Here is an 18,841-nt window from a genome sequence, read left to right on the forward strand (position 1 = left end):
GCTGTCAGCTTTGAGAGGAATCACATTTGTCTTACTTTTAAATTCAAAATATTTGTTTCTATTGGAGGCCACCAGCATTTATATTTTTCTAAAACATTTCTGCTGTTCTACCGCACCAAGGACACAGACCAATACTAAGCAAAACAGTATTTACTCACAACAAAGTGGCTGTTTCATTCTACTGTTTATGTTTTGCGGTGACTGTCAGCCATGTCATCTGGGTTACAAAGGGCTAGCTGCACAAGTGTCTGAAACGAAAGCATGCCGTCACGCCAGTGCAAGTCTGGCTGTCGTACAAAGCGCTCTTTGATGCACAGATGAACACACAAACAGATGCATTTATAAACAAAGTCGCATGAATGTACTTCTTCCTCTTGTTGTCTACATTTCTTGCTCAACCACAACCGTTCCCTCACACACATACACAGACACACATACCATAGGGCTCTCCTTTTCCACTTAGTCTGCAATACTGCAGCAGTCTGCATGAAACAATACCATCTTTCTGTTGAAAGTCTGTGGAAACAAAGTGGACGTGGCATTTTATTCTGTTCTTTATAACCGATTATAGACTTACCATTTGCTGTCAAGTCTGCAGTTTTCTGTGAATGATTCATTGAAAAAGGTTAAAGTAAAGCTGTTTAGCAGAATTTGAGTGAGTGTAAAGATTTTGAATTTTACATAGTTATATCTTAGTCTCTAAATTTCATCAGTCACCTCCTTCTTTAGGTTGCTATGGTGTTGCTGCAGATGACGTCAGTGAACAGTGGTCGTGTGATCGCTGTACGGAAGGAAGCTTTACAGCAGTAAGACCATATTAATCCTTGTGTGATGTCACTTTTCTATAAAGATGTGGTTGGTAACTTAACAACTTTTTGTCATATTTGCTGATATTGTCACTATATCCACACGCGACTGTAAGAAACTCAGAGCCGAGGAGTCCTTAACACAGCTGTCATTCATGTTCATAATCGTGAATTGCTGTCATACCAGGCAACGCTGATCAAATATGAATCAAGATTGTTACTTAATTGCCTGTTCCTTGTCTTAAAGGGTTTCAGAAACATATTTTAGTGTACTGTTGAGCTGTAAAATGAGAAAGTTTGTGACCTGGCCACCATATTGGAAACAATCAAGCCAAAACAAAGCACCACTCACCGGTCAGAGGAAACATTTTAATTTTTGTCGTGTGACAGTACACTAAAATATGTTTCTGAAAACATCTGAGGTGAAAAATAGGCAATGCAGTAACAGAATCTTGATTCAGATGGAGGTTGATTTCCTTCAGCCTCCATAGACTCTAATAAACGCCATTAGAAGCACTACAAGTAGGAGGTACATGATTTTTTTCACAGGCTGTCTCACGTACTGTTGTGTGGATGTTGTGACAGTTTCAGTAAGTATGACAAAAAGTTTTTTATTTAAAAGTTACTAAAGTATCTTTCAACTTTTTTGACAAAGTTTGTTTTGAAAGGAGTGTAATTATACACACATTACTTGTAGGTTTAAAGCAGCACGGTTAAAAAAAAGAGCAACACTTGCAAAATGACTCAAAAGTATAAATTTATTTAGAAGAAAAATGTTTTGGTCCTAGTCAAATTTTTGACCTGACGAAGACAGATCCTTGCAAGATCCAATTGGAAATCTCATTCTTTTCAATAAATCTGTAGTTTGGAGTCAACGTTATTTTATCAAATATAGGTTTGATAGATGACTAAATATGATTTATGCCTCACTGTTCCCCTAAAAAAAGAAGATGCTGCTATTTGTCAGCTACTTTGTGGTATCGTCTTGTTGTGTGCATTATCCTGATTTACTGAGGAGGAGAACACACTGGAACAGATTAAAGTTAAAGGTGCAGTTCTTTAACTGCATCATATTGGAAGCATGTTTTTGTGCTAAAAATGATGCTGCCTTTTTAACATAAGACAGCTCAGGAGATTTGACCGAATGCCACACACAATGCAGTTGCTCTATGCAGGTGTTAGATGTAAGCATGTGTAAGGATATTGGTAAGTGGAAGAAAATATCTTCCTTCTCTCTTATTCATCTCTTTTTTTTTTTGTTTTCACAGGAATGCTGTCTGTGTAACCTCAGAGGTGGAGCTCTGAAGAAAACCCAAAACGACAAGTGAGACAGGCTTTTGTTCTGCTATTAGCTCTGCATACTCATTTTTGATCTCCAGAGCTCAGACGAATGAATTGTCTTGTGCGTCTTAATCATCATAATGTATTAATTTGTTTGTCTGTGTGTGTGTGTGTGTGTGTGTGTCTTTTTGTGTGTCTGTGTATATAGATGGGCCCACGTGATGTGTGCAGTAGCACTGCCAGAGGCAAGGTTCAGCGATGAAGCCAAAAGGAGTCCCATTGACACCAGTAGAATCCCCATGCAGCGATATAAACTGGTGAGAAGGCACACACACACACACACACACACACACACACACACACACACACACACACACACACCGATGTAGTGCTGGAATTCCCCAGGTCCTTGAGGACTGGCTCGGTCTAATTAATGAAGTGTTCACAGTTCTAATTAACAATGTGAGACGAACATGCCCGCAATCAAAGCTAGATAATTAACCACTGGTGGGTGGGAGTAGGGGTTTGTGTATGTAGGGCTGTCTGTGTGTGGGTGTTTGTCTATACATGTGTGGTTGTGTGTTTGTCTACTTGTGTGTGCATGCATCTGTGCATCTATTTTTGTGTGTGTGTGTGTGTGTGTGTGTGTGTGTGTGTGTGTGTGTGTGTGTGTTTGCTTAATGAGAGAGCTGGAATGTGTCTCAGCAGACCTGACATGTTGCCACTATAGTTAGCTCTCTGCTGCAGGCACCATGATAGCACAGCAAATAGCGAAGTGTTGGAAAGGTACATCCTAACCAAGACAAATACTGTCTGTCCGTTCCCTGCATACATAATTGTTCCAGTAATAAGTAAATGTAAAATGTAAATGAAAACTTCAGCTTTTAAAAGAAGCATATGTGATTGATTTGGGCATGGATTGGGAACCCCTAAAACACACTTTACATTATTATCAGTTAATTGTCCAAAGCTGGAAATAAAAGAGTTGAGAGCGACAATGACATTAAGACACAATCATTCCTTCATGAAGGTTTTCATGTTCAGTTTTTGTTGAATTCATTTTAGAGAGGTCTTGAATCAGTTTTATGATCACTTTAGAGACCACCGTTTGTGGTGCTATTCAGCTGTGTTACATTATACTTTAAGGTCTTTTTAGTATTTAATCAATCCTCAGAGAAGTGGCCTAGGGGTTAAGCCAGCAGCCTTGAACCACAACATCCTTGGCCGAGGATGTTTGTTACATGTCGTTACCTCTCTTTATTTTTCTGTTATAGCTCTACTTTCAACAATCAAATAAAGGAATAGAAAATCCCAACCCTCACTGATATTCTAATCAATACTAGAAACACCTCCTAATATAGAGTGGTGCAAGATCGAGTCCTTAAACGTGGCAATAGATTAGCATTTTTGCAATTCCCGTTACCTTATCTCGAGGTCATTGGTTTTTTGTTTTTTTTTTTGAATGGGTTCTTGGCTTGATGCCCAAAATAATGCCTGTGGTTAACACAAGCTTAAGAGACTTTCATGTTTTGTATTATGGCATAAAATACATCAGTAAATACCCCACTTGTGAATTTAGAAGCTTTTACGCATCTTTAAAAAGAAGGTTGCTAATGAGTGGCTAGAAGAGACTGCAGAGCAGCATCACATTGAACACGGCTTTACAGCCTTGTAGTTGTGATGTTGAAGTCATGAGACTGTAGTGTAGTTGGTTTACAGGCTAATGTTAGCTTTTTATTTCTGATGATTGAATTTACGCTCAAAGAAATCATAACAGTAGTGTTCATTTGCGATTATCTTGCTGAGCAACACATGTAAGTATCATAAGCTGATTTTATTTTTTGCAATAATCCAGAATAAAAAAAGCCCCTTGGCATTTGTCAAGGAAACCATGGAGATGTGAACTTCTGGGTCGGCCTACAAAAAAACCCAGCATCCCTGCAGCGCTCTATTAAGCAGTACTATCAAGTTGAATAAGAAAGGTGTCCCTAATAAACTGTTCTCTGAATGTATGGAGGTTTCAGCGTTGTAACACCAACGTCATACTTGACCGTAACGGAACTAACCAATCATGGTTCCTGCATGAATGCCTACCCGAAAATACTAGAAGGGATACTACTGCACTGACACTGAATGGGACATTAACTTTGTGGGCACAGTGACATTACCCACAGGGTATTTACAGGGATATGGTTCATATCTGCCCATACCGCATTGAAATTAAGCTCATTTGGATATGAAAGCGCAGACCGCAAAGTGTCAGTATCCATAACCAGGGGCCAAAATCTGAACAAAATGAAAATTGTAGTCCAGACTGGAAAGGGCGGGACGCTCATAAAAAGTCTGTGACATTACCATGATGACAGCCAAAATGTTCCAGATCTTGTTATGATCTCAATTCTCTTTTGAGGAGATGGTGCTTCCTTCCTTTGGCTGTGTTAAGTTTGTCACGGTGCCAATCTTTGCTTGACACCGCAGATTACACTCTTTCCAATGCGGCTGAAAGCACATGATTTAAGTATAGACAGTTTCTTAGCTTTGGAGGATGTATCTGATCTCAAGATATATTTAAAGTAATACTAGGAGGCCTCGCATGATTTAGGAATTAACCAACTTTGATTTATGGGCATACTGGTAGCTCACTGGGCATAGTGGACACCACTGGGGACAGGGTTTGAGTCCAGCCTGGGCCCTTTGCTGTATGGGATCCCCACTCTCTCCCTTAGCTTTTCTGTCTATCTCTATTACTGTCAATAAAGCAGACCAAAAAAACAAGCTTTGATTTATAATTCCCAGCACAGCTTGAATGATTCTTGAGAAAAACCTGACCACAAATTACTGAGATGCTGATTCACACAAGACTAATATTATCACATGACCTCTGTGTTTAGTGAAATATGGTGGGTAATTTGTGGTGGAATTTGTACTTGATAAATATGGACATGGCAGATTGGCATAGGATTGAGATCACAGACATCCTCTGCAATTGTTACCAATTACTAGAAGTTCCCAGGTAACACCAGTCCCGTGTGCAAAGGCCTATCAGCACTTTGCAAATATAGGGCTTTAATTACCAACCATATTTTGCTAAACACGAAGGTCATATGATAACACTGGCTCCTTGCGAATCGGGATCTTTTATTCTTCTGTTTGTTTGCAAAGTTTAATGTTCTTGTCACACCTTTTTTTCTGCCTTTCCCCAGTCAAGAATTATGGAGGCTGCGTTGGCAATTATAAATGAACATTTTGACTTCATTTTGGGTTCAGGTTGATTTGCTACACTGCATAGAGACCCACTGCAGCAAGCTCAAATCCATCAGAAGAGTGTAATCTCAAATTGTACGTGTATTAAATTTTCTCTCTTTTGACAGCCCACTGCTCTCATTGTTCAGGAAACAGATGTTACGCAGAGCCTTGACATCATAAATCCAAGTAAAATACAGACTTCGCTTAACCCATGTGAATGCACCGCACGAAACACAGACGGGTGAGGAGTAGTTTCTAAATCACGAGGTCCCTAGGTAATACTAGTCCCGCATGAATAGAGCTTAAGACTGCAATCTTTTTTTCCTCACACTTCATGATTACACAAAGTCTTTACTTTCTGCTGCCAATTTTTCACTAATTAACATGCTGACACAAGCACTTTTGGACGGGCGCAGGCTTCTGTAGAAGCAGATGGGCCTCTTTTAAACAAACTCTTTGAGTTTCTAAATTAAGGTAAAATATGAAAAACAGCACAGCACGCTTGAATAAATAATAAGCCCCTTCACTCATTCTTGAGTAGGCAAAAAAAACATTTGCGTCATGATGACACAGATTTTTATTTTAATTGACATTTAAATTGAATAAGATTATGGATGATATACCTTTCTCTTTTGTCCACCTCATCATTTGCATGTTCGCTCCATGAGCCACGTGTTTGCATTGGACCCATTGCCCCTGCAGCAGCCCGATACATTCATAATTTACTATCACACGCACACAGGCGCACGCACATACACATTTATAATTTACTGTGGGAATGTTCTTAACGCATGGCTCAACACAGGCACCCAAATACACCCCTAGAGAAGGCACAGGCATGGTGGAAAGTGGGTTAGACTCACACACAGGCAAACTCACACAGCTTAAAACATAAAACTTGTGTTGACATATTTGCATTACTTTATGCTTTTACACAAATTGTTTTTTTCTACCCAGTAAATGTACATAAATACTCTTTTACACACACACACACACACACACACACACGCACATATTTCTCTCTAGACACACAGGGTGTGTTGCATGCCAGTCAGAATCTTGTCATGCTGGCCTCAATAGGTGGACGAGACAGTCAGGCCAGTTCATCAGCACACTGCTGTCCATAATGGAGGAGATATGGGAAAAGGCTTTATGAAATGTAGGCCAAGTTAGTCACTGAGAAAAGCACTGAGTGAGAGTCCCACAGTTCAGAAAGAGGAGCTGTGAGGCAATAGAGGCTCCATTAATAAAAAAAAGGGATAAAGTTGCGTATTTTCATCACCATTTTAAATTAGCCATTACCTTTTAGGTTGAAAGAGGACTTCTCCGAGACTCTCTCGGTACACAATACCTCCTGATCCTCAACTGATATCTGAATTAAGAAGGCTAAGCTGATAATTGTAAAGGCGAAGCCAGCCCTGCTGTAGAGGTTAAATTTAATTAATGCTGCCTAGGTTAACTAATTGGATCAGCTATTGATTTTTCAAAGAAATGAACAAAGGGCACTTATTTCAGAGGCTTAGCTGATAAGGACAGAGACTTTAAGCAAAGTTTTGTATTGGCACAGTGTCACCTTCTTATCCAACTATCAACTGCTGTGCTCTCCTTCCTGGGGCTATTAATATTTCCTATTATATGTACCAGGAAATGAAATTATCTTAAGGTCCTTTTTAATATTGCACCACACTCCCTTACATGCTGTTTAGACACATCTTGTTCCTCTTTAGATATCATAAGATACTTATATGACAGTTGTCACCAGACTATTTTTATAGGCTAGATATCATATTTACAAACCAGGTAATTCCCACTTGAGCTCACTCGCATATCCTCCATAGTTTTTCTATTTTTAGGCATATTATCTGTCAGCATGTATGGATATTTCAGTATGGATCCCCAGGAATTAGATTAATGAATAAATTACCTTCAAAGAGATGCGAAACCGCACCGCATGAGAGAAGAAGACAGGGCAGGGAAGCGAAGCGAGAAAGAGAGCGTAGATGGATGTTTTATTAGGAGGAGAGTGGAGGAAATGGAGTGAGATGGGAGGGATGCGAAAGGGGTGAAAGAGAAATGGGGAGCGAGTAGGGTTATAATGGGAGGATGTCGTCATTCTTTCCCTTTAGTGGGAGAGCCGAGGATTTGTGGGAGAGGAGGAGAGGGGAGATGCCAGAGTAGAGGAAATGGACTTGATGGGCTGTTTGGTGCAGAAAACCGAAGGATAGTCTTAAAAATTTTAGGTGCGAGTCTGTTTGTGCACGGATGCATGGCAGTGTTTGTGCGTAGGGTGTGTATGTGTATTACGTCCTCCAATGTGCACTTGTGTACCGCTCACAGACCTCAAATGGGGGGAAGAAAAATACCACAGCATAGACATTGCAGCAATGGTTTGTTGTGGAAACCTCAGATGATGTCATCTGATTGGGCTTATTTGAGGGTTTCCTTGTATTGTAGCGGTGAAATAACATGTTTCTGTTGACTGTTAAAACTGGAGTCTCTCCCTCGCCTCATTTTATTCTCTCGTATCTATGTTTTGTTTACACCACCGTATCCAATAACAGCGCATTGAGGAGATTTTACAGATATGTTTATTTGGAGCACATAATGGTTTTAAATGATGTTAGAGGTTCATGGCACAACCGAGCGATGATTTACTGAGTGGCCTTTTGTCTTTAATTCACTGCTGTTTTCATTGAGCCTGTATTCAAAGTGTTTTAAATTACTGTTTTTTTTTTAACCTCATTCCAATGCTACATTACTGAATAAGGTCAGGATTTCCTCAGTTTCGTAAACACACTCAAAGACAGTTGGTTTAATGTTGTTTGAAATGGAAAGTGACAGCAAAGATTGGAAGGAGAGGATGTGACAGAAGGTCTCGTGCTCACTTTCTAAGTTTGGAATATTGGCACACTGAATTTCACATCCTCAAACTTTCCTAAATGTATGTTAACTACAGTGATGTAAAGTCATAACATGAGGATTATAAATAGATCATCAGATCAAGAATGTTGAAATAAGACATACATATAGAGTTAGTGGGGGGCTACTAGTCACATCACTGTGTTTATAATACTTATCAGACAAAGGCAGGTCTTATGTTTGAGACATATTCCAGCCATTTTGTCCAGTTCTCAGTAAAAATTTCCTTCTAGGTTCTCAAACTGAAAGTCAATCTCTCCATTGCAAAGATATTATAAACCAAGTCAATCCATTTATCAGTACCAGGCATTTCTTTTTTCAGCCATTTCTTGGTCAAGGATTTCTTACATGCCACCAATAATATTCTCCATTTGAGTTCCTCCAGACTAATCAGGTACAGCAGTTCAAAATTAAAGGATATTTTGGTCGAGAAAACCGTTTAAAGAATGCCATGAATAGTTTTAGCTATTTGTGGAGATATGGGATGGGAGCCTCCAAACATCAGACATAAATGTGAAATGCTTTGACTGTGGAATAGACGTGTAAGGATGTCAGATCAGAGACTCACTAAAAAGATTTTTATTTGGGACATTTTACATGGTCATCCCTGGACTAACGAGATGAAATCCTTATTTAATTTGAATGAATTTTCATTTATCTTTCATAACAGGTTAGTAATATTCGGGAGTTAAAGAATAATATGTTTCTCAGGTATAAGGAAAAGTGGTCTGTCAATATATGGTAACCAAAATTACGAACTTACTGTCTCATAAAAAACTGTTATGATGTTGAAATGTATTAATTCATTCAGTCATTCATCTTCTAACCGCTTCATCCTCTTGAGGGTCACGGGGGGGCTGGAGCCTATCCCAGCTGACGTTGAAATATATGTGAAGTATAATTTAAACAAAAGACAAAAATCATTATGTGCACAGTTACGTTCAGGAACATTACCTTTGGCTTTAGAGACCGGCAGGTTTAATGCCATTCCAGAGGAAGACAGACTTTGTCAGGTGTGTGAGCTTGGTGAAATTGAGAGTGAGGTCCATTTTCTGTTTTACTGTTTTGTTTCTGAGGACTTGAGAGATGTACTTTTTATTAAAATGTCCTCTATTTATGCTGATTTCTTTTGGCTGGACGAGTATGAGAAACTTGAGTTGTGTTTTAGAAAGGGAACCTTTTTTGTTGCGGATTTTATTTGCAAAGCGTGGGAGAAAAGGCAGAATGTTCTGTTTAAAGTCTGAGCTGTAAAAGGGGCTGTAATTATGTATGAAATGAAGAAGAAAAAAAAATGTACACTGCAACTGTACTTTCTTTTTGGTGTCTTATAAACCCATGAGGGTTGGGCACTTTGTGCATGACACGTAAATAAAAATAATCAATCAATCAATCAATTGTAGACAATCCTAATTTTTCCTGCGCAAACTTGCCTACCAACATTGCACTAATACGACATACTGTGTTTGTAGTGTTAAAGGGTGAGGCTGGCGATATCCTATATTTTTCTCATTGTTGACAAATCCCATTAAAAGATCAGAATCAACAAATAATTGATCATTTTAACAAGAACAACAAAGATATTGCTTATTCCTCTGTGCCATAGTCCTTCATTGTTGTACGGAAACTATTAAAAACACATAAATGAGCTATAATGTTGAACGGAGTTGTACATGGACACTGTAGTTTGTTTTATTTCAATTCTACGTACTCCGCCCTGCTGCTGTAAAATAGTCACCAGAGCAGTGATTCCCAATCTTTTCTTGAAGACGTGCCCCTGTCACCCTATCAGATGAACTCAAGCACCCTTTCATCAACAATTTTCTCAATATTTTATAAAATGTCAATGCTTAATAGGTTAATTTGGTTTACATTTGTACTACTAGTGGCAGAAGCTAGACGTTAAGGTATTTTAACCATTTATTCATTATTTTTAGCAAACTGTTTCAATTGCATATTCATTATTTTAACTCTTAACCATTTATCCATTAGTTTAGTTAGCTACTGTTTGAAGTCAATGCTCATTGTTTTTAGCTACTTTTTTAAGCATTTACACATTGCCTTTCTTTAACTGTTGCAGCTGCATACTGTTCAGACTTCTCTGCACGCTTCCTTTTACTCATTTTCAATTTTAGCTGTAACTTGAACACTGTGACCAAGTTATAGCTGATTCAACTTATGGTTATATATTTTTCTTATTTTCCTATCAAAACATGATTTAACATTTTTTAATTAGTTGAGCTAGACCATAATATTTCCATGTACTCTGCGGTAACTGTAGAAGTATCCCCTAGGGTACAAGTACCCCTTGTTGGGAATCACTGCACTAGAGAATCAAAAAGTGTATAAATCCACAGCTGAAAATAGTCCCCAACAAATGCACTATTTACTCCTGCTTATGTAAACTACAGTGCCCAGCTGTATAGGGAAATTATTTTGCTTTAAGAAAAAAACAACAACAAAAAACAAATTCGTGACCTCTGTGTCTCCAGATTGTAATAATGGACTTGTGGCTGAGACCTTTATAACAACAATATAGAATAAAGCCAGCCTTGTCCTTAAAGAATTTGGAGGCAGCTGGCCCTTTCAGTCAGTTTCGTATTGACGGTTTTGCTCTGGTCTGTGTTTACAGAAGTGCATCTATTGTCGTAAGCGCTGCGCGGGGAAGCGGCAGGCAGGTGCTTGCATCCAGTGCTCATGTGGCCGGTGTCCCACCTCCTTTCATGTGACCTGTGCCCATGCTGCCGGTGTAATCATGGAGCCTGATGATTGGCCATATGTCGTGTCAATCACCTGCCATAGACATCAATCACGGAGTTCGTCAGCTGTAAGTTTTAGGAAAGGTGTTTCCTGGAGCCGTTATGAACCAGGTTGTGCTCAGTTAGAATGGACATGGCAATGTGTGTGCACAATCAGACTTTTAAAGTAATTCATAGACAACCAAAAGGGAAAACTGGTTTTAGTGTGAACACCTAATGATTGGTGTTACTTTTGTGGGCATATGAATGTTGGTCACATTTTTTTTTAAATAAATGTAAGTCAGGTTAACGGTGCAGTGGTGGTTTAGTGCAGGAATATAAAATATGCATATTGATAGAATTTATTTCGAAAAGATGTGCTGATATAAAATGCATTGTGTTTGGAATGCATGAAAATACTGAAGTATCTTTCAAAGGTATTATTTGCTTAAAGGGTCAGTGCACCCAAATAACAAAAATAAAAGATTTGTTCACTCACCTTTGTTGGTATCTAGCTATGCAAATAGTGTCTGTTTCTTTAGAAGAAAGAAAGTCCACAGGGAGGTCTGTGGGTTCCCCAGAGTAAACTGTTTCTGGAAAGACATGTTGCCGTTGAATTTTAAAATGTCATTCTTCAAAGCTGTATTGGAGTGGTGGAAGAAATCTCTGACATTTCCCAAAACCTAGACAAAAAACAAACCTATCTGCATGGCTAGATGCAATGTGATATAGGTAGAAGATGTTTTTTAATTTAAACATATCTTTAATAATGCAATTACAATGAACTGTACTGTGGTCATCACTCTCTATATAATGATGTAGCACCATAGGACTTTTAGTTTGACATGATCCTGTATTAATTGTCATACAGTAGTTTAATTGCTGCTCTCTGTCTATACCAGAAGCAGCGAGCGTGCCAAGCTTCCATCTCACTGGGCCAGACTGTGATCTCCAAACACAAGAACCTGCGCTACTACAGCTCAAAGGTCACCCAGATCACCTCCCAGGTGTTCTACGAGGTCATGTTCGATGACGGCTCCTTCTCCAACGATACCTACCCCGAGGATATAGTGGTGAGAAAATGTTTAATTAGAGACACACTCAAGAGGTCACTTCCCAGCTGTACAGGGTTCTAGCAGATATGAAAACCCTCTCATTTGAAAGGAGCTTCGTTTTTTTCAAGGAGGATTGTTGGTTCTCAAATGGTCAGTGCATGAGGGATTGCATATAAGCTTGCTTTAATCTTACTGTGAGGTGTGCAACTGCAAAACCAATGTGATCAAGAGTAATTTTTAAGTCTTTCTCCTACTATAAACCTTTTGCAATTACCATGAAACAACATGGATTTGTGAAAAGGCCATTCAAATTAAAATAGAACATTGTGGGACTGCTTAGTTGTCATGGTAGCAGCAAATAATCACTGGCATGACCCCTCTTGATTACTTGAAATTCATTGATTTGTTCAAGTGATTATGGTAATGACCAAGTCTCAATTGCTGAGCTTAACACTGTTGAGGAGAAGTAGCTGTGACAGACACAACCACACAACTGTGTGTTACTGTATTAGTGAGGACATTTTACTTATTAACATTCAACAATTTTGTTCTTTTTGCTTTTTTCTATTGATACATAATCGCACGTATCCATGGGGCAAAGTGTAAAAGTTTCCTTTGCCCCAAGAATACAGGAGGCAGAATAACTGCAGAGAGACAAGTAAAATTAAAAGCTACAGGTCCTGACCGACGAGGCGCTGAGGCATTTCTCAAAACTTCAGGAAAGAATAAAACGTGACAGAGAGATTTAATATCATAGTTTGTCAGTACTGTTGCTGTTTTCAAATGCACACCTTTGTGTGTTAATGCGCCAGTGTCTCTCTTAATGGGGACACACATCAGTGGCAGACAGAAGCACTGCAGGTCTGTTTTCTGATATGTTCACATTTTAGTGAATGTAATTAATATTTTCCTCATTAATGGTGTATTATTTCACCCACCTGCAGCCCATCTGTTATTAATCAGAGTGTTCTTTGAGGATATAACTTTGTGTGTCACTGGTCACCAGTTTGTCTTGCTCTTGGCTGTGTGTGTGGTGTCTTTTGCCTTCTGCATGACTCTCCTGCTGTAAGAGTGCTGCAATAATGATTGTGTAAACTCGGCGTGTTCATTGTAGATTCATTGTGGTGTTGTATTGGTAACGTTAGTGCAAAAAAACAGGTATCAACCTCTCTTACTCGCTCACTTGCTCACTGAGTAGACTGCATATATGCATGCGGAACTTAGACGACGTGGGCCAGCAGTTCTTGTGCGTATGAATCAGTGGACATTTGTAGTTAGTTTACAAGATGGTAAAATCTTCTGTTTATGCTGCATTTGGCTGAACTTTTTAATGCCCTTTGTACTTCATTCTTAGGCTTGAAGGTTTATCTCATATGCAAGAGATATTATCTTTTTGTAGGAAATAGTGTCTCCCATGTAGGAGATAACGTCCTGTATGTAACAGATAATATGGGAGATAATATCTCGTACGTAGGAGATGGCCAAAATTGCCAGCCAAATTTTTTTTCACCTTGCCCCTTAGGGCTTTCGTAGCTTGGCATTTTGCCTTGCTAAACCTGTGGTTTTTTGGAACTATGTCCACCATTTTCATAGCTTCCTCTTAGATGTGTGCTGCTACTACCTGGTTGCTACCTTTTTATAAAGTCCCGACCTAACCTGCGAACTGTGTTTGGCTGGGGGCCAAACACCACTGCTCAGAAGGTTGCAGCCAAGATACGTCCTGAAGATAGCAACATAAGAAGAAAATAAGAAAATATAGGCACTGGGCAGGGTCTCTGCAGAGACATTCACCACTACACACTTCTAGTGGGTCATAAGTGATGTTTGAGAGGGATTAATTTTGCAAAGTATATCTTTTTAAAAAAATGTTAAATACAGGGATTAAATAAAATAGATAAAAAAAATCTTTTTTTTTTATCTGGAGACTATTATTATGTTTTATATTACACTAAAGAAATAATAAAATTGCATTTATATTATAAAATCATAAATCCAGCTACATTATTTTTGTTCATCAGGGCAAGATAGGATCTACAACAAATATTTGCTCAACATTTCATATCCTAATTCATGTTGTAGGCACATTATTCACTGCTCACATTTGACATTGTACTTTTGGTTGTAGCTTTTAAGCAGCAAGCTTTTTGGATTACTTAAAAAATACCTACTCTCATGTATATGGTTTTGTGAAAGAATTTTGCTCCATTTTAGAGCACTTTAGAAAGGCTGCAAGCCCTCTCAGATTGTTCAGTGTTGTAGTGTGTATGCAGTCTGTCTGAGATGCTCGACATCAGTCTTTAAAAAAAAAAAAAAGGTTAGGAATGTTGTTATATTGTTTGTCTAATGGTTAACAATGCAGATATAAAAAATAAGGTGTTGAAAATATGGTGATAAGGGTTACATAACAGAACTATTTAACAATATTCAGCAGCAGGATAGAAGTCTGAACCAGTCCGAACACATTTACCTCTTTAAACTGAAAAGAGCTCTTTTGGAACCTCAAACCATTCATGCTGAAATACTTTCTCATCTTTCTGAGGATATTTTGAAACACTCTCTTCCACAGACCAACCATTATTCTCTTTTATCTTTAGAGCAGAGATTGTATGAACTTGGGTCCTCCTGAAGTGGGCGAAGCTGTTCAAGTGAAGTGGCCTGATGGGCTGTTCTATGGTGCCAAATACCTAGGATCCAACGTATCCTACATGTACCAGGTACAGACACACACACACACACACACACACACACACACACACGCACACACACACACACTGTGGTCTACAATCATGACAAGTCATGATAGTAAATAGAGACATATGACCTGGTGTCGTAGATTAAACTTTTTTTGTGAATGTTGAATCAGTAGCAAGCTCAGCTGTTACGTCAGCGAGACAGCAGCGAACTTGTTAAACTCCCTGAACACCAGAATCATCGTGACTCCTCTGACGTTGTCAGGGTCCCCAGGTCTATGTACGGAGAGGGTGATGGAGAGAAAAAGAAAGAGGACACTTGAGATGGAGATTGAGGGAGGTGCTGAAGCCACAGTGACTAAAGAGGAGGGGTGGAGATGAGATGGAAGATGATGGGAGGATGAGAAGATAGATATATAGGAAGGAAAAGCTATTCAGACACAGAGTGGAAGCAGATGGGTAGAGAAAAGAGAGAAGGAGAGAGCGAGAAGAGGAGGATGAGAAGGAGGTGACAATCTGCATTATTCAAACTCACTGAAATATTCACCAAGCTAAGTCATGCGGCTTCCACTTAAAGCTTTATTTAGTTGAGCTGGGCGTCAACCATTAGTTATGCACAAATGCATCTGTGACGCACACACTCAGTTTAAGATGGGTCCGATTTTAGAAAAAAGCTGAACAAGAACTTTCCATTGTCAAGGTGTGTTTAGGTAGGAAATAGCTTCAGGCTGTTGCACTTCAAGATCTGTATGGCAATCAAAACCTTGAATATCTTGAGCAGAAAACATTTGTTTTTGAGAGCAGAGGTAACATGAAAGTGGCTTCTTTTTAGGATGAATCACACTGCACAGTGACTGCCGAGCTGTTTGTGTTTCATCATTTAGACTTTAGAGAAAAGTGTTTTTCTTTGTAATTTATGATGAAATACCTTATGATGAAATTCTTTCCTTGATAAACACCTGAAACATACTTTTATATTTGCAAAAACAAAGATTACTACTTTATATTTGAGTGATGTCAATTCTAGCATCTTTTTTCCATGATTATAAACTGCAAATAAACATCTAAATTAAATGTAGGAGTTTGCACCAGGTGGAAATCCTACCCTTAAAGAGACAGTTCACCCCAAAATGAAAAATCTGTATTTTTCTTCTTACATGTAGCGCTACTTATCACTCCAGATTGTTTTGGTGTCAGTTACAGAATGTTTGAGATATCGGCCGCAAAGATGTCCGCCTTCTCTTGAATATAATAGAACTAGATGGCACTCTATTTGTGGTGCTCAAAGAGCCAAAAAAAAAAAATACATTTCACTGAAAGCAATGTCTCTTTCCAAAAATCATGATCTGGTTACTAAGATAATCCACAGACCTTGTTGTGAGCAGTTTCATGGAGGAACTATTTTCTTTCTACCGAACTACATCTACCAACTGTATGCACATGTACTCATGGATGAGCAGCTCGTGCTCGTGACGGCATGAGATAAACATTTATGGCCTCCTCGTTGACTGAGCTGTAACGTTAGCTAGCTCAGTGGTGCTAGGTGAACTAGTGGTAGATGCATGCTTCCCCTTTTGTAGAAAGACAATAGTTCCTACATGAAACTGCTCATAATCTGTGGATTATCTTGAGTAACCAGGTCGTGATTTGTGAAAGACGCATTGCCGTTGAGGTGTTTTTTGTTTTTTTTTTGGCTCTATGAGCACCACATGTCGAGTGCCATATAGCTCCATTATATTGGAGAGAAGGCAGACATCTCTATGGCTGATATCTCCAACACTCAGCAACTCACACCAAAACAATCTAGAGGGAAGAGGAAAAATGTGTTTTTGATTTTTGGGGATGAACTGTTCGTTTAAGATTGTGTCTGCATTGGTGAGAAAGAGGCACATTGGACAGTGCTTTGGATAAATGCACTCCATTTAATTAAAACTGTAAATCCCTGCTGAATATTTCCATGTCATCTCAGGTGGAGTTTGAGGACGGGTCACAGGTGCTGGCAAAAAGAGAAGACGTCTATACTTTAGATGAAGACCTGCCTAAAAAGGTGAAACGTAGACTTGTAAGTATTAGACTTACTGGGCAACACATCAACTGTAAACCATAAGTTTGATACTTTCTAACAGCACCAAAGTTAAAATATTCCCTTGCCACTTGGAATGCTTTCTTGTTTACTTATCAGCGTTTTCTCATGTCTTGTTTATTTGCGTAGTCCACGGCCTCAAGCATGCGTTTCCAGGACGCCTTCTTCACCACGCAGGGGGAGAGGAAACGGCAAAGAACACCCAATTCACGCTTCCAGAAAGACTATGTGGCCCTGCCAGGCCTCCGTACAACTGCCAAAAGCACATGGGAGCAACGCAGCCACAAAGGGAAATGAAGTCATGGAGAAGAAATCAATGACAAATGAATGCACTGAGTTTAACAGTGGATGTAGAGGGGAGGCTGTTTGTGTGTGAGTGGATGTGTGAGTATGCGTGTGTGTAAGTGTTTTGGATCTACTTCCATCTCAACTGTTGCCGACACAACTTTGAATAGATCAGAGGGAGCGACAGAAGAGATCGGCTGAATTGCGTTAGATGGACGTTAACTTGTGTGTGCTTGTACATTATACATCAGTGATTGGTGATTGTGACAGGCTGAAGAATTGGACAGCTGCACTCTTACAGAACGGGTTAACAGAGGCCATGGTTGCCTCAGTAACCCAGTGCTTTCACATCCGTCAGGGAAAATAAAACGTGACTCACATTTGTCACATCACCCTTTTTTGAAATAAATGACAAAAAAAACTTTTTTCTTTGTACATGAAAAATTCAAAAGGTTAGATTTTTCTAAATAGCTTGCCTATGGTAGCTTTTTGGGGGTCTGTTATTTCAAGTTTTGATTTTGAATATTTATGCACTTTGCTTGTAGTATTTTCCTCATGTCTTACTGTTTCTCCCTGCATGTTAAACATTGTCTCCTAACTGCTCCTGCGAGAGTCCAATCACACTTCAATGGCTTCCTCTCTGCATGTTTTATAAAATGTGTAATATGACAATAAAAATGAATCATTGCTGAATTTAAAAAAAAAGAAAATGACCACATGTAAATCCCACCCTGTGGTGAAGGGTTCAGACAGGAAGTCATGCCTTTGTGTTGGATTCTGTGCACTATTAACGTGAAATGCTACTGTTGCTCTGTTGAATGAACACATTGTTGAAATTATTTAAAATTTGTATTTATTTTTGGCTTGCTATAGTTGAACTATTGCTAACTGCTGTATGGAAAACAATAAAAAATTACATATGTTTTTTTTTATTAAATTGTGAAGTTATTTCAAGTGATTCAGTTGGTAAGAATGAGAGACGTTTCAGGTGCAGTGGGAAAGATGGTTTATGTGCAGTCCAGTAACAAGAAGAAAAGTATGTTTTTGCAAACCAGGAGTAAGTTACATTTTCACATTTGGTAGATATCACATCAACATTTCTAAAGTGATATGGAATATGAGCTGACTGTCATCAGGAGGTGCAGACGACAGTGGACGGTGTGACACCGAGGCGAGATGCCTGCCAAGCTGCAGATAACTGTCAGGAGATCAACAAACATGGGTTGTGTTTTAGTGACCTGTCATGGTTTTTCTTACCTCCTTCTAACCAACTTGTGTGGGTGTTATTTAGCATCCTGTCACTGCTTTTCCGGTGGGGAATGTTTCCCCAAAACAAAGTGTTTTAAGCCATAACATGATCTTTTTCTAACCATAACCAAGTTGTGTTTGTGCCCAAACGTATGGAGTGTTTCCATGGTTTGCAGAAATGTACAATGTCAATATTTTTACTGGTGACTGGGTTGTTATGTGACTGTTGGATACATTAAATGGGTAATACAATATTTGATGCACAAAAATGAAATATTGGAACAATAATTTGAAAAACATTTTTATTTAAGGTCCTACAGTGTTTATAAAGACATGATTTCTAAAAGATCTATACAAGATAAAGGAATGCTCATAGAATAATAAAAAAAAAGAATAACTGTTGAACTGCTAGGACACTTTCCAAGGTCATTAAACGTGTGTTATTGTACAAACAAGTGTTCACTTTCTTCATCAGTGAACTGGCTGACCAGCA

The 18,841-nt window shown here is 38.9% G+C and overlaps 1 protein-coding gene across 7 annotated transcripts in view; it reads left to right on the forward strand.

Annotated features, from left to right (window-relative positions):
- The window catches only part of kdm4c (lysine (K)-specific demethylase 4C), a 42,704-nt gene extending 24,894 nt beyond the window's left edge, over positions 1-17,810 (forward strand). For 3 of the 7 annotated variants that reach the window (XM_049571048.1, XM_049571044.1, XM_049571046.1), the window contains exons 15-22: positions 730-806; positions 2,075-2,130; positions 2,296-2,404; positions 10,882-11,076; positions 11,890-12,060; positions 14,637-14,756; positions 16,702-16,794; positions 16,945-17,810. In XM_049571048.1, coding sequence (XP_049427005.1) covers positions 730-806; positions 2,075-2,130; positions 2,296-2,404; positions 10,882-11,076; positions 11,890-12,060; positions 14,637-14,756; positions 16,702-16,794; positions 16,945-17,112 — 989 coding nt within the window. In that variant the 3' untranslated portion in view covers positions 17,113-17,810. The remainder of the gene's footprint in view (positions 1-729; positions 807-2,074; positions 2,131-2,295; positions 2,405-10,881; positions 11,077-11,889; positions 12,061-14,636; positions 14,757-16,701; positions 16,795-16,944) is intronic. The other 4 variants (XM_049571049.1, XM_049571047.1, XM_049571050.1 and 1 more) reach the window with 4 other exon arrangements.
- The last annotated feature ends 1,031 nt before the right edge of the window (positions 17,811-18,841 follow it).

The sequence above is a fragment of the Epinephelus fuscoguttatus genome, linkage group LG3, assembly GCF_011397635.1.
Source record: "Epinephelus fuscoguttatus linkage group LG3, E.fuscoguttatus.final_Chr_v1".
In the NCBI taxonomy this organism is placed as follows: Eukaryota; Metazoa; Chordata; class Actinopteri; order Perciformes; family Serranidae; genus Epinephelus; species Epinephelus fuscoguttatus.